This window comes from Oncorhynchus tshawytscha, linkage group LG05, assembly GCF_018296145.1.
Source record: "Oncorhynchus tshawytscha isolate Ot180627B linkage group LG05, Otsh_v2.0, whole genome shotgun sequence".
In the NCBI taxonomy this organism is placed as follows: Eukaryota; Metazoa; Chordata; class Actinopteri; order Salmoniformes; family Salmonidae; genus Oncorhynchus; species Oncorhynchus tshawytscha.
Window position 1 is genome coordinate 55521584 of NC_056433.1, and position 26017 is coordinate 55547600.

Consider the following 26017-nt stretch of genomic DNA (forward strand, 5'->3'; position numbering starts at 1 on the left):
CTCCTGAGAGAACTGACAACTTGCCCACAATCTCAACAAGATCATGGCAAATGCAATCACGAACTAAAGTCAAATTTTCAAATGTCTAATTAAGTCAAAAGCCTCATCTGCAGTTGCACAGGAAGCATTCATATTTCTGCTTTGTACGGACACTTCACAAATAATGTGGTATATAAAGTACTGGCTGTGGGAAAATTAATTAACAAAGAAAGGCCTTCTAATGCATCCACCCGTGGCTTGGCCAAATGACAAGGCATTACAAAATGGCCAACATGTTCAAAACCTTTGTAACGTAATACTTTCCACCTCCAGTAAAAGCAACATTTTTAGGAGGAGGCGAGTTTGATAAGGACTCACCCCGTTCCCATCCAAAGGACCAAAAACTGCCTTTTAACAAAGTGACTTAACATGTTTTCATGTCTTAAAAATGGTTACCTTGTTAAATCATTTACAGAATTGTATGTTTTTACAAGGAAAAGTACTTTTATTCATGGTTGTTTCTATTGTTTTTAACATGTACTTTTTAACAAATTTAAATGTAATATTCAAATGCTGTTTTTATGTGTATAAATGTTGTAAATATATAAATGAGCTGTTTTAAAAGGAAATGTGACAACTTTTCCAAAATATATATATTTTTTATAGAAATGTCCATTAGTTACACCAACCCTGGTGTTTATGTTATGAGGCAATGTATAGGGAAGGTAAAAGTTGGATCTTTCAGCCAGACTAGTATACAGTGGACATATTAGTAAAGGGGACTGAAGAGTATACTCAGGATATACCCAAAACATCCCTAGGTTCAATATACTTGTAAATGCACAGCTAGAGGTTAAACAGAGCACAGATAACTTAGCAGGGTAATTACTTGCCATGTAGAATGAGAAATACTTGGCACCAAACATACAAGATATGAACAACAAGTTTGTCATGTCTGTCAAAACTAAAGTTTTTCTGTTAAGTTTCACCTGACCATTCTAACCCAAAGCTCTTTGGAGTGCAAATAGCACTGTGGCAATCAAACGTCTTTCTACAAAATACCCCTGTCCAATCCCAGTCATTCTTAGTGTACAAAAGGTGAAGCATAGAAACATGATTAGCAGGGGATGTAAAACGAACTACCCACAACAATGGAGTAAAGTCACGCTGAAGAAGACATGATTCGTGACAAGAGTGGCAGGTGGAAAAGGAAGAGCACACTGAAGATTGGCTGAGACAGGCAGCTGTGAGACCCCCATCACCTTGTGGTTTTACTAGGCTCTGCTCTGGGCCCAAACGGGCTGTTAAAAGTTTACAGGCAAATATCCAGCAGAAGTCATCCTCCAATGCCAACTGGTGTCCCTGGACAGTTCGCACTCTGAACCTGTGGCAATAGCCTTCCATCTGGCTCCCTGATTCAGAAAACCACTTTAAATTGCACCTATTGCACTATATCATCCATTTAGTCTTTTCATTCTGTCAACTTTGCTAATAGTAGCCCTAATAATTAAAACTCACCTGAATTATGTTGCGAAAACAAAATAGCACATCTATTGACATTGTTAGCTATGGAATCTTAAGAACTCTAACCAAGCAAGAGATAAGATATGGGATAAAAAAGAAAACCAAACAAAAATCTTACATTTAAAAAAATGCAAGCATGGACCAGTTAAAACTTCAACCACTGATAAGTGTCTTTTATTTTACTATTTGCATAAAGCGCCAACCCTAAATGGAAATTCATCTTCTCAAGCATTTCAAAATTGAAACGGAACAGAACTGCAACAAAGTATGAAGTCTCTAACGAAAAGTAGATGACTTGCCGACGAAACATGTTTTTACAGCAGTATGAACCCTCCCCCTCCCCATCTGATGGAGACACCTGGATGGAAGCAGGGAGGAAAAGTCAGACCAACAACATCTAGAGATCTGGTCCATAAATTAAACAAATTAAAAAAATATTATTTACTCTTAATAATCACTACTGTTTCTCAAAATATTGGCCAAATAGGAAACAAATATCCAATGCCTTTCCAAAAAGAAGCTGCACTGACATTGTGTGTGGAGGACCAACTTGTGACTTAAGTTAGCTGGAAAGCAGTAGTAGCAATTGTAGTAATCAATAAACTAAAACAATTCTTAATATACACAGATCAATTTACTTCATCTCTCCCACCCTTGCTCTGTCTGTGTGTGAGCATCCTCTTGCTTGTATTGCACACACTTTTTACATTCAACAGTGCAAGGTGTCTTCCAGTCTGGGGGAGGTGTGCGTTTTTCCACACACCTCAAAATACCATGTAGAGTAGAGCTTCCCAACACACCTCAGCACCACCTGCCCCTGCTCTGATTCAATTATATGCAGTTACCCACAACCCCCCTGCAGACTGGTGGGTCCCCAGCCCCCACTCCTACCCTGTAGGCAGAGGTGAAGGGGGGACGATGACACCAACTTTTTCCTTTTCTCCAAAACCTCAGCTTTCCTTCCTTTAAATCACACCAGCACACAAGCCACCAAATCAAAACAGACCTCTACCCCCCCGCTCCTTTAAGAGGGGTGACCCAGAGGCCTGAGCCACATCGGGTGACAAATGAGACCTGTCAACCACCCAGGCAGGTCATGACAGCCTTGGAGCAGATGTATGTGTGTGTGTGTGTGTGTGTGTGTGTGTGTGTGTGTGTGTGTGTGTGTGTGTGTGTGTGTCATCAGGAGGGGCATGGGCTGCAATAGGAAGAGAGGAATGGGGGGGGTGACTGGAACTGAAAAAAAACACACCCAATTAAACCATAGACAAGGAGCAGGAGGATGTTGGGGCAATGGGTGGATAGAGCCTGGGATCTATTAAGAGAGTGTGTGTGTTTGTATTTATATTGGTGCATGTGTTCACATGCGTATTTTAGTGCAGAACTGTGTACTGTTTAATTTGTTGGTGTATAGATGTGCACTCTGCTGTGCGTGGGCTGCAGGTCTCTCTCTCGCTCAACTTCTCTCTCAAACCAGGTTGTACTCTTTGAGGTTGAGCTGCAGGATGGTGTCTTTGACAGCCGCGAACACAAAGCGGATATTCTCGGTGTCCGTGGCGCAGGTGAAGTGGGAGTAGATGATCTTGTCGCTGTCCGGGTTCAAGTCCACAAACATCTTCAAGATAAACTCCCGGCCCGCCTGGGCGTCTCTCTGCGGACCTGGGGGTACACACACGGGTGAATACACACACACACACACACACACACACACACACACACACACACACACACACACACACACACACACACACACACACACACACACACATCACTGGGTCCCTGTTCTACCGGCAAACACACATGGCATTTCAAATTGAATGGAAGAGATGTTACACTTGATCTCAAAAGGTAAGTGATTTAAATCCAAGAAAGAAAATAAAGTACAATGCAGAAAAACTTCCGCTAACTATTTACAGACAATATGTATAGAAAGGGGCAGATCAGCCTATGGTGTATAATATCAGGATGCACTACTGCAACACGCTTCGAATACTAGTCTTCAGGAAGCAATGTGGACGGAAGCTGACTTCTCTACAAATAGAGGTGGGGACAATGTAAACCATATACAAAATACGTACAATGTTATCATGTCAATATATAAAGGCAACATGAATAATAGTGCACAAGAATAAATACAAAGTTAGTGTGTAAAAGGAGGGTCTATTTAAATAGCTTGCGTGAAAGGCAGCTTATGAACTGATGCGTAAAACGCAAAGATGCACATAATAAGGGTTATCAAATAAAGTCTGTGGAACATGGAAAAAAAAGGCGATATGGAACAACTTTACTCACTCTGAGAAACAAGCTCTTAATCTCCAGAATGACATCTCTATAGTAATCCACCCAGCGGACAAGGGAGTGGCTGTTACAGTACAAGACTACTCTGTCTGTAAGACTGAAATACTCAGGCAACGGAACTATCAGATATTCTATAAGAGACTTACTGCAAACCCCACAAAACTGTTTTCGGCTGAAATTTAGCAAACTCTCACTGAGGGCCTGCGTAAAGATGAAATCACCAAAAGAGAACAGATTGTTGGTGCATAAAAACAGTGCCACGCCGGTAATCTACCCAGTTCCTAAGATACACCAAAAACATATATGAATCCCTGGACGACTGATGGTGTTAGGCAATTACTCCCCTTTGGAACCCGTCACAATTCGTGGACTACTGCATCAAACCATAAATACCTCCCCCCTCCGATGTGAGAGAATCGTCTGACCTTATCTTACCTGCAATAGCACCCACCCAATACACACGTTGTCACTCTGGTCTCCTTTGATGTTGAATGACTATATATCAACATCTACCAAAATGTTTGAAAAGGACTTCTACCTTAAATGAAAAGGACTTGCAACGGGTGCTGCTATGCTTTCGAAAGATAGTGTTTGACCCCCAAGTCAACCCTTTCCTACCGAAAGCCATGGGTTGGTACATAGACGACATACTGATGCTGTGGACAGGTAGTGACCAATAAACTTTGATTTATAGAAAATAAACCGAACACATTACTATTGGTTACCAGCTACCACCCGAGCACACAAGACAATCTCCATGTCGGGCAGTTTGCTCGTCTCAGGAGACCGTGCTCGGACAGAAGTAAGTTAATTGAAAAAGCCAATGACATGAAATAAGGTTTACGGAGAGAGGTTAGTCAGGTGTTATGGATTTGCATCCTGTGCCTTATGGATTGAGAGTTACGCATCTAAAAGAAGGCAGAGGGTTTTTGTCAATGGAAGCCTATCTCATGCAAATTTAGTTGAGTGTGGTATACGCAGCGCAGCCGGTCAGGGCCATCTTTATCTGTTTTTACAAATGACCTTCCACTGACCTTGAATAAAGCCTGTGTGTCTATGTATGCTTACGACTCAACAGTATACACGTCGGCTGCAACAGTCAAATAAATAACTGAGACACTTAACATAGAGCTCCAGTCAGTTTTAGAATGGGTAACTAGCAATAGGTTGGTGCTAAATCTCTCAAATTATAAGCATAATGTTTGACGATTCACTCGCTCAATGCTAAACCTAATTTAGATCTGAATAATGTGGCTATTGAGCAAGTTGAGGAGACTAAACTGCTGGGTGTAACCCTAGATAGCAAGCTGTCATGGTCAAAACAGGCTCAATGCTGCTAAAATGGGAAGAGGTCTAAATCAAAATCAAATTTTATTTGTCACATACACATGGTTAGCAGATGTTAATGCGAGTGTAGCGAAATGCTTGTGCTTCTAGTTCCGACAATGCAGTAATAACGAACAAGTAATCTAACTAACAATTCCAAAAAAAAACTACTGTCTTATACACAGTGTAAGGGGATAAAGAATATGTACATAAGGATATATGAATGAGTGATGGTACAGAGCAGCATAGGCAAGATACAGTAGATGATATCGAGTACAGTATATACACCAAGTGGCATAGTTAAAGTGGCTAGTGATACATGTATTACATAAGGATGCAGTCGATGATATAGAGTACAGTATCTACGTATGCATATGAGATGAATAATGTAGGGTAAGTAACATTATATAAGGTAGCATTGTTTAAAGTGGCTAGTGATATATTTACATCATTTCCCATCAATTCCCATGATTAAAGTGGCTGGAGTAGAGTCAGTGTCATTGACAGTGTGTTGGCAGTAGCCACTCAATGTTAGTGGTGGCTGTTTAACAGTCTGATGGCCTTGAGATAGAAGCTGTTTTTCAGTCTCTCGGTCCCAGCTTTGATGCACCTGTACTGACCTCGCCTTCTGGATGACAGCGGGGTGAACAGGCAGTGGCTCGGGTGGTTGATGTCCTTGATGATCTTTATGGCCTTCCTGTAGCATCGGGTGGTGTAGGTGTCCTGGAGGGGAGGTAGTTTGCCCCCGGTGATGCGTTGTGCAGACCTCACTACCCTCTGGAGAGCCTTACGGTTGAGGGCGGTGCAGTTGCCATACCAGGCGGTGATGGTTGGTAATCAAGCCTACCACTGTTGTGTCGTCCGCAAACTTGATGATTGAGTTGGAGGCGTGCATGGCCACGCAGTCGTGGGTGAACAGGGAGTACAGGAGAGGGCTCAGAACGCACCCTTGTGGGCCCCAGTGTTGAGGATCAGCGGGGAGGAGATGTTGTTGCCTACCCTCACCACCTGGGGGCGGCCCGTCAGGAAGTCCAGTACCCAGTTGCACAGGGCGGGGTCGAGACCCAGGGTCTCGAGCTTGATGACGAGCTTGGAGGGTACTATGGTGTTGAATGCCGAGCTGTAGTCGATGAACAGCATTCTCACATAGGTATTCCTCTTGTCCAGATGGGTTAGGGCAGTGTGCAGTGTGGTTGAGATTGCATCGTCTGTGGACCTATTTGGGCGGTAAGCAAATTGGAGTGGGTCAAGGGTGTCAGGTAGGGTGGAGGTGATATGGTCCTTGACTAGTCTCTCAAAGCACTTCATGATGACGGATGTGAGTGCTACGGGGCGGTAGTCGTTTAGCTCAGTTACCTTAGCTTTCTTGGGAACAGGAACAATGGTGGCCCTCTTGAAGCATGTGGGAACAGCAGACTGGTATAGGGATTGGTTGAATATGTCCGTAAACACACCGGCCAGCTGGTCTGCGCATGCTCTGAGGGCGCGGCTGGGGATGCCGTCTGGGCCTGCAGCCTTGCGAGGGTTAACACGTTTAAATGTCTTACTCACTTCGGCTGCAGTGAAGGAGAGACCGCATGTTTTCGTTGCAGGCCGTGTCAGTGGCACTGTATTGTCCTCAAAGCGGGCAAAAAGTTATTTAGTCTGCCTGGGAGCAAGACATCCTGGTCCGTGACTGGGCTGGGTTTCTTCCTGTAGTCCGTGATTGACTGTAGACCCTGCCACATGCCTCTTGTGTCTGAGCCGTTGAATTGAGATTCTACTTTGTCTCTGTACTGGCGCTTAGCTTGTTTGATAGCCTTGCGGAGGGAATAGCTGCACTGTTTGTATTCAGTCATGTTACCAGACACCTTGCCCTGATTAAAAGCAGTGGTTCGCGCCTTCAGTTCCACACGAATGCTGCCATCAATCCACGGTTTCTGGTTAGGGAATGTTTTAATCGTTGCTATGGGAACGACATCTTCAACGCACGTTCTAATGAACTCGCACACCGAATCAGCGTATTCGTCAATGTTGTTGTCTGACGCAATACGAAACATCTCCCAGTCCACGTGACAATGTCTGTCCATTATAGGGCGTTGCTCTGCCTTCTTGACAGCTCAAATCGACCAGACAGGTCCTACAGGCACTAGTTTTGTCACACCTAGACTACTGCCCAGTTGGTCCAGTGCGGCAAAGGAGGACATAGGTAAATTGCAGTTGGTCTAGAACAAATCAGCATTTATCTCACTTAGATGTACACGGACGGGAAGTTTCAGTAACATGCATATCAATCTCTCCTGGCTCAAAGTTGAGGAGAGATTGACTGCATCACTATTGGTCTTTGTGTGAGGTATTGATGTGTTGAAGATCCAGAACTGTCTATTCAACAGTTGGCACACAGTTCGGACACTCATCGGTACAACACAAGACATGCAACCAAAAGTCTCTTCACACTCCCCAGAACCAGAGCAGAGGCTTGTAAACGTACAATATTAAATAGAGCCATGACTTCAACTCAAGTAACTCTAGGTAGCAATAAAAACAGTTTCAAAAGACAGATAAAAGAATACTTTGCTGCACAAAGGGGACTATGAAGAGACAGTCATTTTATCTCTTGTATTATAATTTCCAATGTACTATGTATTCGACCTAGATATTGTGTGTATGTACTGATATGTAGTTTATGTGTGACTGTTTAAATGTATGTATGTATGTATGTATTTCAGTCATTGACTAATCATTTTCTATAATATGTATTATGTCATGTGGACCCCAGGAAGAGTAGCTGATGCTTTTGCAGCAGCTAATGCGGATCCCAATAAATACCAAAATGTCATAAAATCAGCATACAAGAGTGCTTTATTCACACAGAGACATACTGCTCCAACCAAGAAAAAACTGAAGTATCCAATACTCCCCAGGCCAACAAAATAAAAGTCCTACACAATCATTGGAGTGAAACCGTCATTGATAAACCCCTTTGTGGTAGGCTTGGGCGATACACCGTATCCCAGGGTATTTGGAAATAGCCACAGGATGGTTTTTCAATACCATCTAACCTACTTATTTGAAGCTTATTTATGAAGCTTACCGTAGTTCCCCAGAACAGATGAGCCAGTCACATGCGTGTTTGTAAATAGCACAACGGGAGAAAGCGGGAGCTGGTGAGTCCAGCTGTGTATTTGGTTTAACTTGCTAGTTATCTAAGTGAGTGGCTGAATTAATAAGGAGATGGGCCATCATGTAGTGTTAGCTTTCTACTGTGTTTGAGAAGTCAAAGCCCTTTAGAGGAGTTCTGTACAGCTGTCACTGCTATCTTGATTTCGTCGCAGGGTTATTTTTGGGCCCCTCAGTCAGCTCCTCCCCCCTCTTCTCGGAGGAACTAGGTCCGTTGACCTAACGACTCCAGACTCTACACAGTTCACAGCGTGTACACATGCTGCTCCAGAGCCAGTTCTTCCTTCAGACAAGCATATGTCAAAACTTTGTTCATGTCTCTTGTTCACATTTGCTTGTAAATGTCCAAACACAAATGACATTAGTTAACTACTACCTATACCTGTATAACTTTATGAGTTGGATTGCCTGTCTTTGCAATTAGTTTATTGTTTGCTTGCACTCAATAGCAGTTAAATACACTATATATACAAACGTGTGTGGACACCCCTTCAAATGAGTGGATTCGGATATAACAGTCACACCCGTTGCAGCTGACAGGTATATAAAATCAGGCACAAAGTCATGCAATCTCCAGGCCTTACTGAAGAGCTCAGTGACTTTCAACGTCATAGGATGCCACCTTTACAAGTCAGTTTGTTAAATTTTTGCCCTGCTAGAGCTGCCCCAATCAATTGTTAGTGCTGTTATTGTGAAGAGGACATGTCTAGGAGCAACAACGGCTCAGCCACGAAGTGGTAGGTTACACAAGCTCACAGAATGGGACTGCAGAGTGCTGAAGTGCGTAAAAATCGGCTGTATTCAGTTGCAACACTCACTACCGAGTTCCAAACTGCCTCTGGAAGGAACATCAGCACAAGAACTGTTAGTCTGGAACTTCATGAAATGGGTTTCCATAGCCGAACAGCCGCACACAAGCCCAAGTTCACCATGCGCAATGCCAAGCGTCACCTGGGGCGGGGTAAAGCTCGCCGCCATTGGACTCTGGAGCAGTGGAAATGCTTTCTCTGGAGCAATGAATCACAGTTCACCATCTGGCAGTCTGACGGACAAATCTGGATTTGGCGGATGCCAGGAGAAAGCTACCTGCCCAAATGCATAGTGCCAACAGTAAAGTTTGGTGAAGGAGGAACAATTATCTGGGGCTGTCTGTCATGTTTCGGGCTAGGCCCTGTAGTTCCAGTGAAGGGAAATCTTAACGCTATAGCATACTATGACATTCTAGACGATTCTGTGCTTCCAACTTTGTGGTAACATTTTGGGGAAGGCCCTTTGCTGTTTCAGCATGACAATGCCCCCATGCACAAAGCGAGGTCCATACAGAAATGGTTTGTCCAGATCGGTGTGGAAGAACTTGACTTGTCTGCACAAAGCCCCGACCTCAACAAATACCTTTTGGATTAATTGGAATGCCGACTGCGAGCCAGGCCTAATCGCCCAACATCAGAGCCTGACCTCACTAATGCTTGTGGCTGAATGGAAACAAGCCATCCAGGAGAGTGGAGGCTGTTATAGTTTGACTAGCCGGTGTCAACATACTTTCGGTAATGTAGTGTACCATAGGCTTATCTGCCCCTTTCTACATGTAGTCTCTGTATATATTACTTATAAATAGCTTACTGAAGTTTTTCTGCATCGTACTGACCGCCTACATTGTTTTCTTTCTTGGATTACCTGCCATTACTTAAATGCAAAAATAATTATAGAATGTAAAGCATGTTCTACCCATTTGGTTAATAGATCATGTGAATTTGTACTGCATTGCAGTTCATTGTCTAGCCACATGGTGTCCCTATATGCTAACAAAAAACAACAACATTCAGGCACATGTTCATGCCACCTTACCTAAAGACTTAAAAATGTTTTAAAATTAACAATGTTACAATAAAGAAATTACTATAATATGCATTATATTTGACAATTTGCCTTAGTAACTGCCATGGTACTGGACATGCCCACATTGGCCAGTGCAGCGAGTTAGTAGATAGGATAAAGTTAAAGAGTAGTTTACCATCAAACTCAGGGAAGTAGTCGACCAGGTGGGAGTAGATTATCTTCTCCTCTAAGAGGTCCTTCTTGTTGAGGAACAGGATGACTGAGGAGTTCTGGAACCAGGGATATGTGATGATGGTCCGGAACAAAGCCTTACTCTCCTCCATCCGATTCTGACAAAGAAAAGGAAGGGGAGAGGGATCAGGACAGACAGAAAAGGGGAATGGTCAGAACATTTTAACATATGTACAACCTCTAGAACCTACACCCTTGCACAATGAGGGCCTTTTACTTGTTTTATAAAAATGTGTGGACAAATACTGAACATGATAAATGAGACCAATCAGACAGGTTTTAATGAAAAACATATGTTTTTCTTCAACATCATGCAAAAGCATTTGAAAATATGCTAATCATTAGCATTTTGTTTCTCTAAAATCAACCAATTGATTCCTTCCAATGTCATCCATTGGCCCTAACACTTGACAGTAAATTATATTATAAATTATATTTTCCTCTGAGGAAACAATCCTTCTGTCAGAGAAATTATTTAAGTGTGGCCTAGCATTTTTTTCATTGTGAAAATGTGCAACACAACTGCCCTGCATACAACTATTTCAGTATCCAGAATCCACATATGGAGGCTTTTTTGACCGGACAACTTCACCGGACAACTTCGGAGCATACACTACACGACCAAAAGTATGTGCTAGTCGAACGTCTCATTCCAAAATCATGGGCATTAATATGAAGTTGGTCCCCCATTTGCTGCTATAACAGCCCCCAATCCCCTGGGAAGGGTTTCCACTAGATGTTGGAAAGTTGATGCGGGGGACTTGCTTTCATTCAGCCACAAGAACATTAGTGAGGTTGGCCACTGATGTTGGGCGATTAGGCCTGGCTTGCAATTAATCCCAAAGGTGTTCGATAGGGTTGAGGTCAGAGCTCTGTGCAGGCCAGTCAAGTTCTTTCACATCAATCTCAATAAACTGTTTCTGCATGGACCTCGCTTTGTGCACGGGGGCATTGTCATGCTAAAACAGGAAAGGGCCTTCCCCAAACTGTTGCAACAAAGTTGGAAGAATCGTCTAGACTGTAATTTTATGCTGCAGCGTTAAGATTTCCCTTCACTGGAACTAAGGGGCCTAGCCGGAACCATGAAAAACAGCCCCAGACCATTATTCCTCCTCCACCAAACATTACAGTTGGCACTATGCATACGGGCAGGTAGCTTTCTCCTGGCATCCACCAAACACAGATTCGTCCGTCGGACTGCGATGGTAAAGCGTGATTCATCACTCCAGAGAATGCATTAGCACTGCTCCTGAGTCCAATTGCAGCGAGGTTTACACCACTCCAGCGGACACTTGGCATTGCGCATGCTGAGCTTAGGCTTGTGCGTGGCTGCTTGGCCATAGAAACCCATTTGATGAAGCTGCCGACGAACTGACGATCTTGTTCTGTGAGCTTGTGTGGCCTACCACTTTGCAGCTGACCTGTTGTTGCGCCTAGACTTTTTCACTTCACAATAACAGCACTTACAGTTGACCAGGGCAGCTCCAGCAGGGCAGAAACTTGACTGACTTGTTGGAAAGGTGCCACGTTGACAGTCACTGAGCTCTTCAGTAAGGCTATTCTACTGCCAATGTTTGTCTATGGAGATTGCAAGGCTGTGTGCTCAATTTTATACACCGGTCAGCAACGGGTATGGCTGAAATAGCCAAATCCACTCATTTGAAGGGGTATCCACATACTTTGGTATATATAGTCTCTTATTCAGAGACAATGGTTGATTTATCCGGATGCGCCAGAACTTTAAAAAATAATTTCAGTCAATAGTTTGAAAGTGGTGCTCAGGATGCCAAAACATCCCTCTTTTGTGTGTACTACATAACATTGTGTAGTGCTGTAGGTCATCCATTTCATATGATATGTTACGTCCAAGTCGTATGAAATGTTATGTCCAACTTGTTGTGATTACGATCCCGGAGTGCATCTTCAATGGCAGTTCAAACAAAATAGTCCATCTTTCACCACATTAAAGTGGATCCAGCCTGCATTTCACTCAATTCAGTGTAATTTGAAATGCATGACTGCACGATAAAAATGTAATGATACTGTCAAGTAGAACATTCATACCCGTACTGAAAAAACAGGCTTCTGGCAAATGTTTGGCCAATTTGCTCATTCGTTTTGTGAGAAACTTGCAGAAAATTTGAGGCAACTTGTGAACTTCTGGCAAACAATTCTGGGAAATTTGTGGCAAATATTCTACTGTTTGCTGCAAATTTTTCTGAAAACTGATTATGAATATGCAAATTAGATCAGGTTTTTAGTTACTTTGAGTATCAACAATATTACAATGTCTGATCTACATAAACCAAATCACATATAACTTTAAATTAACTTGCTTCCCACAGAGAAAATACATTGAATACATGTTTAGTTAATGGGATACATCTGGATTTTAGCAATGAGGCTCTTCATCTACTTCCAAAGAGTAAGACGAACTCATGGACAGCATTTATGTCTCTGCGTGCAGTGTGAAGGAAGTTGCTACATAGCATTTGCACTAGCGCTAACTATCATTAGCATAATGACTGCAAGTCTAAATAAGTCTAAGTTGGCAACACTGGAGACAATGCTAAAATAATCAAGCCATGAGCGAGTCAGTGCCAATTTTACCATTTGTGCCGAAATCAAAATGAAAGAAAAGTTACCTTGCAAGTTCAGCAGGCTATGGTGTGAAACAGGCTTTTAGAAGTGCAGTCTTTATTTTATTACTTATCATTGGCTTTTAGAAGTGCTGTCTTTATTTTATTACTTATCATTGGCTTTTAGAAGTGCAGTCTTTATTTTATTACTTATCGTCATGCAGTCTATGGTGTGATTTGGTGTATACAAGCACATTTGTATCCACTCCTATGGATAAAAGAATTGTATTAAGTCAAACAAAAGTTTTACTGTGCATGAAGTTTCAAATGCATTCGGTCATTACTAAATGCCTAATGTGATAGGGATTTTAACATTACTTGTTTTAATCCCCCCAAAAACATTTGATTATTTTTAAACAGTCATCTTCCTGTGGAAGGAGGAGGGCCTGCTCTGCTACTCCTGTGACATGTTTACTGTCAGATCAGGTAGATCCAGTGTTGAGAGCAGAGCACGAGGGTGTGGATGTCTCTACCCTACCTGATACTCCGCTTTGCTCTGCCTGGCAATATAGCTCATTGCTGTATGAAACTTGTTTGTTGTTCCAAACCAGCTCCCTCCGATGACTAAACAGCCTGATCATATCATAGTTTTTCTATTTTCTACATTGTAGAATAATAGTGAAGACATCAAAACTTTGAAATAACACATGTGGAATCATGTGTTAAACAAATCAAAATATATTTTGAATTTGAGATTCTACAAAGTAGCCACCCTTTGTCTTGATGACAGCTTTGCACACTCTTGGCATTCTCTCAACTAGCTTCATGAGGTAGTCACCTGGAATGCATTTCATTAAACAGGTGTGCCTTGTTAAAAGTTAATTTGTGGAATTTTTCTTCCTTTCTTAATGCGTTTGAGCCAATCAGTTGTGTTGTGACAAGGTAGGGATGGGAATAGCCCTATTTGGTAAAAGACCAAGTCCATGTTATGGCAAGACCAGCAAAAATAAGCAAAGAGAAACGACAGTCCATCATCATTGAGACATGGTCAGTCAATCTGGAAAAAATTTCAAGAACTTTTCAAGTTTCTTCAAGTGTGGTCTCAAAAACCATCAAATACTATGATGAAACTGGCTCTCATGAGGACCGCCACAGGAAAGGAAGACCCAGAATTACCTCTGCGGCAGAGGATAAGTTCATTAGAGTTACCAGCTTTAGAAATTGCAGCCCAAATAAAAGCTTCAGAGTTCAAGCAACAGTCACATCAACTGTTTGAAGGAGACTGGGTGAATCAGGCCTTCATGGTCGAATTTCTGCAAAGAAATCACAACTAAAGGACACCAATAAGAAGAAGAGACTTGCTTGGGCCAAGAAACACAAGTAATAGACATTAGACCAGTGGGAATCTGTCCTTTTGTCTGATGAGTTTAGTGGGACTATTTGAAAAACCATTTGTTTTTCAACAGGACAATGACCCAACACACTTCCAGGCTGTGTAAGGGCTATTTGACCAAGAGAGTGAAGGAGTGCTGGATCAGATGACCTGGCCTCCACAATCACCCGACCTTAACCCAATTGAGATGGTGCTCAGCATATGTGGGAAATCCTTCGAGACTGTTGGAAAACCATTCCAGGTGAAGCTGGTTGAGAGAATGCTAAGAGTGTGCAAAGCTGTCATAAAGGCAAAGGGTGGCTTCTTGAAGAATCTAAAATATATTTTGATTTGTTTAACACTTTTTTGGTTACTTACATGATTCCATATGTGTTATTTCATAGTTTTGACGTCCTAACGTTTTTCTTTACTATTTTCTACATTGTAGAATAATGAAAAACCCTGGAATGTGTAGGTGTCACAAAACTTTTGACTGGTACTGTAGGTTTGTTTTGCTCTCATCAAAACTCTGCTAGGCGAAGTGAACGTCTGTGCTCTCATACTAGCTTAAAATACATTTGCTTGATGAATGAGAAAAAAGCAGCAATATTACTGTTTGTCCCTCTTGAGATGCTGTATCAACATAGCCAGACACTTCCTCAAATTAGTCAGAATTCAAAAATGATCATTAAAGTAGTGTGTGTGCGCGCGTTCCATCTCACCTCATTGTCAGACTCCACCAAGACCTGGTCATACTCGCTGAGGGCCACCAGGAACATGATGGACGTGACGTTCTCAAAGCAGTGGATCCACTTCCTCCTCTCTGACCTCTGACCCCCTACATCCACCATCCTGATTGGACAGGAGGATGGAGAGATTAAGGGCAGAGAATTATACAAAATTAGGCTAAATTCAGGCTTTGATGCCATGTAAAAAAAAGAAATTGGTGGTAACTACGGCATCGAACTAAATCAATTGGTCAAAGTAAAGGAGACTAGGTTAGTCCTGTTATCTTTTAGGATTCATAATACCCAACATCTAGCAATGAGGATGGCTAACTGTCATACAAAGCAACCATATAATGGATATCAGGGAATTAAAAGGATTGTTGCATTTTAGGTACAGTTAAGAACAGCACTTATAATGCAAAAAAACAACCGTGCAAAGAAGCATTCAAACACACGGCTATTTGGAAAACATGACCATGTGAATGAACCTCATGTTCCTTTCTGGTCAGAGGCCTCATTTATAACAGTTGCATACATTTCACACAAAATGTACAAAAATATTGATTTCTATAAACTTGGAGCACGCCATACACACACATTTCCTGTTAGAAAATCCAACCTGTCGTAAAAACTGTTTGCACGTGAACAAGCATTGAAACCATGTCTAGAAAACACCTCCATTCACCATTTATGGTGAAAATAATGCCCTAGATTTGCTGTATATTTTGAAACTATTGGCATTAGGCCATTGCTTGCAAAAGACAATATGTTGTTTAATATTTTGTTTATCAATAGATTGGGTTTCAATGTCCTGCCTTTGTATAAACTCAGATTAAATAGGCAATGATGTCGTACTCATATCACACAGCAATACTGTAGCCTATCCATAGTGTCAAATATTTTACATAAGCCTATTTACTGGCTTGGCAGAATGTAATTTGCTGTTTCTAGAAAAGGACTGAGAAAATGAGAAAACAAAATGAGAAAACAATGGCAAATTGTCATGGACTGGTCAGCAGAACGTTTGAATTCAAACATGTTTTGCATTTGCAACCTTAATATATGATGGACTGCCCGCGAATTCTGAAACAGTGTAGGGCAGGCTACAAAAAAAAAAAACTTACAGTAGTCTGATGTATTTCGCATGTTTTTGTTCCACTTTACATATTTTTTTAATAATAGGCCTACTACTGCTATTCATTACTGCATTTCTGGGAAAGAGCCAGCAAGAAATGCATTTCAATGTACTTGGGTGCATGACAAACTTGAAACATAGGCCTACTTCAATGTAAAATACCAGCCGTTAAATTCGACTGTATACCGACCGGTATTATAAACCGCACTGCCTATGATATTGTAAAACTTGAAGTACATATTGTCAGCCTATCTATTTACTAGATACTAGGTCCAATTAAATGAGATGCACATGGTCATTTGTTTTATGGCTCCATCGGGAACATAAACCCATCACTACCAGAGCTCCTTCAGGAACATAAACCCATCACTACCAGAGCTCCTTCAGGAACATAAACCCATCACTACCAGAGCTCCTTCAGGAACATAAACCCATCACTACCAGAGCTCCTTCAGGAACATAAACCCATCACTACCAGAAAAGATGAGAAATCTATTCTGCAATGGTTATGAATTGATTTAATTTTTAAAAAGATTCCTATGTCTAATTATTTTTGACAAAAAGACATCTGAAACAAGAATGGCTGCATTCTTGTTAATCTGTTTTTATGAATAAGCTTCTCGCCATATCCCCAATTTGCATAAAATACTTACTTGCCAGCTTGCAATACAATATTTCAACCACTAGCAGATGTGCGTACGCATGGTCTAAAGTTTGCAGGGAGGTGAGCACATTCATGTCAAGTAAATTTTTTATAAATGCCAACTTTTGCATGAAAACTGGCACGTGCACATTTTGGGGTATATTTTATATGGATGCAAGGTTTATAAATGAGGCCCCAGGATTGTCAGTTGGGCAGTTATATGTTAAAATGTGAGAATTAAATATACTGTACATATAACATGCATTATCCTGTCAATAACTCGACTCAATAACAATTCAGTTTGATAACTTCTTATGCACGGATGTAACATGCAGTACAGTAAGTCAAAGGTGCAAGTAGGGGTTAAACGGCCCAAGTTGAACCAAAAAGGAAAGAAGATAAAAATGATCCCTCTTCCAGCCCATTCCCAGCTAAGTGGATGCAGATGTGCCATTGAGGCCAGATCGGCAAGGAATTCACCCGCTTGGAAGCAGCACCTAGTCAGCCAGTGACTGTTAAGATTCAGAGCACAAGCCTAGCAGCAGTGTGGGGATGTAGGCCAGCGGCGAGGAGAGGGGATAAGAGGGGAGATGGAGAGGATACAGATGTGGAAGGAAAGAATATAGAGAGACAGAAAAAGTGGAAAAGCAGAGGGCACCTCGATGATGGCTGCCATGATCCCTCGTCACAGATCAAGCAGGAGTACAGAGTGAAGGCAAGGATTTGGGAATTCCGCTAGTTATTTTCCAAACATTATTTTCATGGATGTGATTGAATTTTGCATCCATAAATAATCTGACCCATCAATTCAGAAATCCTCCTGTTTTCCAGCAATGATTTTGTTGATGGGAGAGAGATATTAGCCTATATCCATGTTATTAGAGGAGGATCAGGGCTTTGTTTCTTTCCTAGCGAGCAGCAGCTACCTCCGTCTGTCCCTGGCTGGCGCTGCTGCAAAGTGAGAAGAGGGGCGTTGATAAATGGGGGCCTCTAGGAGCGCCTGTCTAAAATTAAGCTCCTTCACGTCAGCTGACCTCCTTTCCTGTAGCAGGGACGAGTGACCTACTTAGCAGGATAAGCTCTCCTATGGAGGATGAGCCCAGAGAAATAATGACATTCTCAAACCACTTCAAAAGGCAATTAAGAGAGGGAAGGGCTGCAGCCAAACGCAAAAGACATGCATGTTTGTCCTCATGAACGCCTGCCTTGTGCAGCTGCTGCAAGTAGTGTGTGACACACCCTCGCAAGGGGGTTGGGGTAGAGAGGGGCTCCTTACATCACAAGTCTCTACCGATCTGACTAGCTAAATATTCTCAATTACATTTAATTGCGGATTCTCTGGGTTCTCTCTCCAATCCTGAATATCTCTGTAATATTTTATTATATATGCTGCATGTCCTTAAATACTGCTGTAATGATTCCCAGCGTATTCATCCATCCAGTAGCAGCAGTAGGATGGATAGTTGGAGAGATCATCTTGAGTCCAACCTCATTCTGAGCCTGGGAGTTATTTCTAGCGCTACCGCGCGTAGGAGGGGCTGACATGCTTGCTTCCTATTGATTTGCACACTTTTGTAAATCGTTCCATTCACCGGATCCATCTCTCAATCTCCTCAACATCATCCTCTTTGAGGAGGAGGGAGCCAATCTACACCATGGTGCCCAGTGATCAGTCTCTTCCCCTGGCCACATCCAGGAGGACTCCCACCTCCCCTCTGCTTTGCTGTCCTGGCCCAAACTACAGTAATAGGCAGAATGGCTGGTTGTCATACTGATAGCAGATTAGTGGAGTAAACGGTTTCTCAACATCCCTGTTATGACTAATGCTTCAGACTAGCTGACATTTAGCTCATCATTCTACTTCATCCAGTATTGTACCATTCAAAGCAAGGGGCTGAGGTGTCATTCAGTGTACTTCTTGAGGATCACATAGCAACAGTTGAGAAGACTTGATGGGCCCGAGACTATGATGGGAGGGTAAAAACTGGAGATCAAAGCAACATTGAGAAATGAAATGAAGCAGCAGGTGATATTTGTTTATGTTGATCTTGTGAGGGAGAGGGTGACCTCCAGTCATACAATCAATAGCACAGAGTGGTCAATGTTCTCAGACGTGATCACACAACGCAGTCAACATGAATATTGAAACAATTGGTTATTTCATAGGAAAAACAAAACACTTAGGTAGGTATGGGAGTTAGTAAAAGTGTGAATGTCTTTCTACCTGAAAATGATGCTTTGCAAGTCGAAAGGGTATTCAATGATCCCTGTGGTGGGGATGCGAACCCTAAGCACATCTTGTTGGGTTGGTAGATAGTTTGGTTCGGCAATACGATCCAGATCGCTTAGATAGCTAGAGACGGGGAGAAAGAGAAAGGCAGGATCGACAAAAAAAGAGAGGGAGTGAAGCATGACGGGAGAACCCATTCCTGAGAGCCCTGGGGGTTGACACTTCACCTGCCACCTCTAGCACCCACCATCTCTCAGAATGTTAGTACATGATGGCATCGCTCAGAGATTTTACCATAACTTTTCCCTTTGCACCTTAATTCTATTGGGTTCAAATTGAGGCAGTCCGGAAGTCCAATAAGACCTGGACTAAAGACCATCCCATCTTTCTCAATTTTTGGTTGTAGTTAGTAGTTGTGATTTGTCCTCTGTTCTCAGACAGCCTCAGAGCTGCTGATCGTGAGTTAGGAGTCTCAGAGTGTGCTACCAGGACCCAGGGCTGTGCGGCCAGCAGCAGTCGCAGGCGGTTGAGACAGTACAGTGGCGAGGTAGCACTTCACACCAGTACCTGAAGATTACATTCTCCAGGTCAAAAGGGTACTCAATGATGCCAGTAGTGGGCACTCGAACCCGCAGCACATCCTGCTGAGTGGGAACGTAACCCGCGGTCACTATTCGCTCTAAATCTGTAAGGTAACTGTGGAATGAAGGGGGACACATCACACGTGTGTGCCTGATGCTGCACAAATCACCTGAAAACATGCATACAGAAACAAACAGGCATACACACCATCTCTTTCTCATGCACACAGAACTACACACAGTAAATGTGGACTTTTTCCACATTTTGTTACATTACAGCCTTATTCTAAAATTAATTAAATAACACATTTTCCTCAATATACACACAATTCCCCATAATGAAAAAGCAAAAAAAGGTTTAGAAATTTTGGCAAATGTATTAAAAATAAAATAAAACACTTTGCTATGAGACTCGAAACTGAGATCATGTGCATCCTGTTTCCAGTGATCATTCTTGAGATGTTTCTACAACTTGGAGTCCACCTGAGGTAAATTCAATTGATTGGACATGATTTGGAAAGGCACACACACACACACCTGTCTTTATAAAGGTCCCACAGTTGACAGTGCATGTCAGAGCAAAAACTAAGCCATAAAGTCGAAGGAATTGTCCCGTAGAGCTCTGAGACAGCATTGTGTCAAGGAACAGGTCTGGGGAAGGGTACCAAAAATGTCTGCAGCATTAAAGGTCCACAAGAACAGTGGCCTCCATCATTCTGAAATGGAAGTAGTTAGGAACCACCAAGACTCTTCCTAGAGCTGGCCGCCCGGCCAAACTGAGCAATCGGGGGAGAAGGGCTTTGGTCAGGGAGGTGACCAATAACCCAATGGTCACTCTGACAGAGCTCCAGAGTTCCTCTGTGGAGATGGAAGCGCCTTCCAGAAGGACAACCATCTCTGCAGCACTCCACTAAATCAGGCCTTTATGGTAGAGTGGCCAGAGGGAAGCGACTCCTCTGTAAAAAGGCACGACAGCCCACTTGGAGTTTGCAAAAAGGCACCTAAAGGCTCGCAGACCATGAGAAAACAAAATTATCTGGTCTGATGAAACCAAGATTGAACCCTAAGCGCCACGTCTGGAGGAAACCTGTCACCATACCTACGGTGTAGCATGGTGATGGCAGCATCATGTTGTGGGGATGTTTTTCAGCAGCAGGGACTGGGAGAGACTTGTTTGGATTGAGGGAAAGTAGAGAGATCCTTGATGAAAACTTACTCCAGAGCACTCAGGACCTCAGACTAGGGATAAGGTTCTTCCAACAAGTCAATGACCCTAAGCACACAGCCAAGACAACACAGGAGTGGCTTGGGGACAAGTCTCTCAATGTCCTTGAGGTACCCAGCCAGAGCCCGGACTTGAACCCGATCTAACATCTCTGGAGAGACCTGAAAAGAGCTGTGCAGTAACACTCCCCATCAAACCTGACAGAGTTTGAGAGAATCTGCAGAGAAGAATGGGAGTAACTTCCCAAACAGATGTGCAAAGCTTGTAGCATCATACCCAAGAAGACTCAAGGCTGTAATCGCTGCCCAAGGTGCTTCAATAAAGTACTGAGTAAAGGGTCTGAATACTTATGTAAATTTAATATTTCATTTTTTAAATTTTATGTATACTTGCAAAAACCTGTCTTTGCATTATCATTATGGGGGCATTGTGTATAGATTGAAGAGGAAATCATTTTTTAAATCCATTTTAGATTTAAGGCTGTAACGTAACAAAATGCGGAAAAAGTCAAGGGGTCTGAATACTTTCCGTATGCACTGTACATATACATTTCTAAACAAACCGTGTTAGTAGCTATAATAACTCACACAAGCCTAGGTGCCAGACCGTTTTTCCATTAAACAAGGCTACATGGCTGCCTTGCCATATCATTAAGCTGGCTAGAGCAGAGACAGACTGGCACTCAGGTTCATAGTTCACAGTGTGATGATACTGAATAAGGACAAGACCTGATAACACTATCAAGTAAGCTGGCAGGTAATGTACTCCTCCATGAACTAACAATAGGCAGTTTTGGTTTGTAACAATTATCACTAACCATAGTTTGGGGAGAAAATGTTAAACGGAGGATGACTAGTAGTTAGAAACATGACAGTTAAATCACACGTCTTTAGGGTCAAGTAACATAACATCCTAAAATGGTACTTGTTAAAAAAACATTTGGGTTCATTTTTACAGTCCTGACTCCTGATAACATTTTCAGAGTCATACAAATATAGAGTAGTCTAATCACTACATTGACTGAGTCATTTTACTTACTTTGCCTTTTAGGGCTGAATAAATCCTGACCTACATCTACATAACAAACATGGCATTCGGGCATCCATAGGTTAGTTCAAATAGAACTAAGGTGGAGCAGGATGAGAAATGTTGTCGTCTGTTCTCTCTTTCCATCTCATTGTTTTTCTTTCTTGTTTCTTTTGTCTCCCACACTTTCAATTTCTCTAACCACTACAGTGGTTTGCGGAAGTATTCACCCCCCTTGGCATTTTTTCTATTTTGTTGCCTTACAACCTGAAATTAAAATGTATTTTTTGGGGGGGTTTGTATCATTTGATTTACACAACATGCCTACCACTTTGAAGATGCAAGAAATGAGACAAAAACACAGAAAACCTGAGCGTGCATAACTATTCACCCCCTAAAGTCAATACATTGTAGAGCCACCTTGTGCAGCAACTACAGCTGCATGTCTCTTGGGGTATGTCTCTATAAGCTTGGCACATCTAGCCACTGGGATTTTTGCTCAGTCTTCAAGGCAAAACTGCTCCAGATCCTTCAAGTTGGAGGGTTCCGCTGGTGTACAGTAATCTTTAAATCATACCACAGATTCTCAATTGGATTGAAGTCTGGGCTTTAACTAGGCCATTCCAAGAGATGTAAATGATTCCCCTTAAACCACTCAAGTGTTGCTTTAGCAGTATGCTTAGGGTCATTGTCCTGCTGGAAGGCAAACCTCTGTCCCAGTCTCAAATCTCTGGAAGACAAACAGGTTTCCCTCAAGAATTTCCCTGTATTTAACGCCATCCATCATTCCTTCAATTCTGACCAGTTTCCCAGTCCCTGCCGATGAAAAACATGCCCACAGCATGCTGCTGCCACCACCATGCTTCACTGTGGGGATAGGGTCTCGGGGTGATAAGGTTTTAGGTTTTCCTTGATGGGCAAAAAGCTACATTTTTGTTTCATCTGACCAGAGTACCTTCTTCCATATGTTGTTTGGGGAGTCTCCCACATACCTTTTGGCGAACACCAAACGTGTTTGCTTATTTTTTTTTTTAAGAAATGGCTTTTTTTCTGGCCACTCTTCTGTAAAGCCTAGCTCTGTGGACTGTACAGCTTAAAGTGGTCCTATGGACAGATAAACCAATCTCCATTGTGGAGCTTTGCAGCTCCTTCAGGGTTATCTTTGGTCTCTTTGTTGCCTCTGATTAATGCCCTCCTTGCCTGGTCCGCGAGTTTTGGTGGGCAGCCCTCTCTTGGCAGGTTTGTTGTGTTGCCATATTCTTTCCATTTTTTTATATTGTGGGATGTTCAAAGTTTTTTTTTTTTTTATAGCCCAACCCTGATCTGTACTTCTCCACAACTTTGTCCCTGACCTGTTTTGGAGAGCTCCTTGGTCTTTATGGGTGCCGCTTGCTTGGTGGTGCCCCTTGCTTAGTGGTGTTGCAGACTATGGGGCCTTTCAGAACTGGTGTATATATACTGAGATCATGTGACACTTAGATTGTACACAGGTGGACTTTATTTAACTAATTATGTGACTTCTGAAGGTAATTGGTTGCACCAGATCTTATTTAGGGGCTTCATAGCAAAGGGTGTGAATAAATAGTTTTTTTTTTTATTGTCGTCATTTCACTTCACCAATTTGGACTATTTTGTGTATGTCCATTACATAAAATCCAAATAAAAATCCATTCAAATTACAGTTTGTAATACAACAAGAGGAAAAACGCCAAGGGGGGGGGGGGGTGTGAATACTTTTGCAAAAGTATTTTTGGCCCCCTTGAACTTTGCGACCTTTTGCCACATTTCAGGCTTCAAACATAAAGATATAAAACTGTATTTTTTTGTGAAGAATCAACAACAAGTGGGACGCAATCATGAAGTGGAACGACATTTATTGGATATTTCAAACTTTTTTAACAATCAAAAACTGAAAAATTGGGCGTGCAAAATTATTCAGCCCCTTTACTTTCAGTGCAGCAAACTCTCTCCAGAAGTTCAGTGAGGATCTCTGAATGATCCAATGTTGACCTAAATGACTAATGATGATAAATACAATCCACCTGTGTGTTTTTTAACCATCTTCCCTGTTGTTTATTCTTCACAAAAAAATAGTTTTATATCTTTATGTTTGAAGCCTGAAATGTGGCAAAAGGTCGCAAAGTTCAAGGGGGCCGAATACTTTCGCAAGGCACTGTATCAGAGATGATATTCACTACTGTGATAACTCATCAACTTAAAAATACATTTAAAAAAAATAAATCTCTCTTGTTCTAACTCTTCTCAAACCACTGTAGCAGCTGTGTGTGTATGCCAGGAGTAGACTTACTATTTGGTGGAGTCCGAGAGCTGATATTCACGTCTACGGTCATAGGCCTCCTGGATACCAGGGTCTGTCCACAGCATCTTTATTGCACTGATGTAGGGCTGTTCAAAAGAACACACCTTCTCCACGTCCACCTCGCGCACCAGCAGTGCATTGGACTGAGGGAGGAACAGGGGAAAGATGACAACAGGTCAGAAACACGGAAGGAATGGTGGATGGCGGAAAGAGTCACCCACATTTACTGTAACAGTATTCCACAATAATTTAGTAATCTCTTTATTCAGATTGAAAATATACCGTACAAGTTGGGACACATAATTTCCTATTCTTTGCTTCAACAGTGATGTTAAGGGAAGATAACCTTATGTTATACAGACAGAATGTTCTCGATATGATTTAGGGCTAAAGACAGACTAGTCTTTCAGTCGAAACATCCAGGCTTCTCCTAAGCAGTGACTTAGCATCCTTGCCAGGACAGAACATTTTGGAGTACAAGTCCATTATGTTTTATGGCATGGTTTACAGCACTTATATGGTCTATTTGAATTTGGTTTGCATTTGATAATGCAGACATATAAGATGTGGCTGGACAATTCAATGCTGAGATTGCCAGCCAATAACATTTGCCAGTTAGCTGTCCTATGAGTGGATGGGAATTCAGAGAATGCCAGAAGTTCGTAGTCTGTAGCTAACTTTGGTGGGGTATTCATGGCCTATGCCACTTACCTGAATTTGCGAGGCATGCAAGACAAATACATTGCAAGATACAGATTACCAAGACATGGTTCTTTCTGCATGCCCCCTTTTTCTCAGTCCCACTGACTCACATGCTCTCTCGCTTTGCTAATGATGCGAGTGTGTGTTCAGTCTTTGGTCTGTGTGTAGAATATCCTAGCCCCTGTTTTACGGAAGTTGCGAGACATTGCAAGCCAAGAAATTGTGCGATACAGCTATTGATTGTCAATTGATAGGCCAAGTGCACGGTTCTGCATGCTGGCCGACCTGCCTATACAGTGCCCCTCCCCTCCGTCCCTTGCTAGCTCGCTATGATTGTGTTCTCGAAAGTACGGCAACTTATCCCTGGTGTCGTCTTTGGCATCATTAAAAGATAGTTATTTTATCAAATCAATTCTCTGTAATTATTATTACATGATTAAACTAATCATGCAAATGTAATTAACTAGAAAGTCGGGGCACCAAGGAAAATGTAGTCTCATTCCAAACGTCGTAAATTGTTGGTTATCTGCACGAACCCAGCCTTAACTATAAATCATCCATACACCAAATTGGTTTAATTTATTATTTACTAACTAACCAATCACAGAAATGCATAAACAAACAAACGTTAGGGTTACAAGGAAATGATAGGGGAGGTTCCCTAGTGGGCTAAGCCGATATGACGGCTTGGTGGATAAAGGGATGTGGGTGTGGACTGAAAAGGGTGGGAAAGACAAAAGGAGTCACTACACAGTTGATAACTATATTAATGAATTAAAATGCTAATCCTTTGCACATGAACGCTCACTCATTCGGGAATAATTGCAATCAATATATATTTACGCCGACTGTGTCGTCATGATCTCTGTTAGAATTGTCAATCCTTCTGTTGGAGAGTTCATCCGAGTCGCTCTCTCTGCTTCCCTGAAGATCAAAGTATTTTGTGGTTAGAATAGATACTTCAGAGTACCATTCTGAAATGTTCTCATAAAATAGCTGTTTCGGCTGTTGTCGGTCTTCGCATCCCAGGTTGACAAAAATGTCTAGCGGCAGACTAGTAATTATTATCTAAGACTCAGAGTTCAACCATTTCCAGCCATGTAGCCAATGATCCACGTGGTAT

At 42.1% G+C, this 26017-nt stretch overlaps 1 protein-coding gene across 3 annotated transcripts in view; it reads right to left on the reverse strand.

The window, feature by feature from the left end:
* Positions 1-2719: 2719 nt before the first annotated feature.
* Positions 2720-26017, reverse strand: part of LOC112250892 (guanine nucleotide-binding protein subunit alpha-11) — an 88680-nt gene continuing 65382 nt past the window's right edge. The window contains exons 3-8 of one of the 3 annotated variants that reach the window (XM_042322104.1): positions 24181-24335; positions 19608-19736; positions 19035-19163; positions 15027-15156; positions 10298-10451; positions 2720-3162 (exon numbers count right to left, since the gene is read on the reverse strand). In XM_042322104.1, coding sequence (XP_042178038.1) covers positions 2972-3162; positions 10298-10451; positions 15027-15156; positions 19035-19163; positions 19608-19736; positions 24181-24335 — 888 coding nt within the window. In that variant the 3' untranslated portion in view covers positions 2720-2971. The remainder of the gene's footprint in view (positions 3163-10297; positions 10452-15026; positions 15157-19034; positions 19164-19607; positions 19737-24180; positions 24336-26017) is intronic. The other 2 variants (XM_024421420.2, XM_024421419.2) reach the window with 2 other exon arrangements.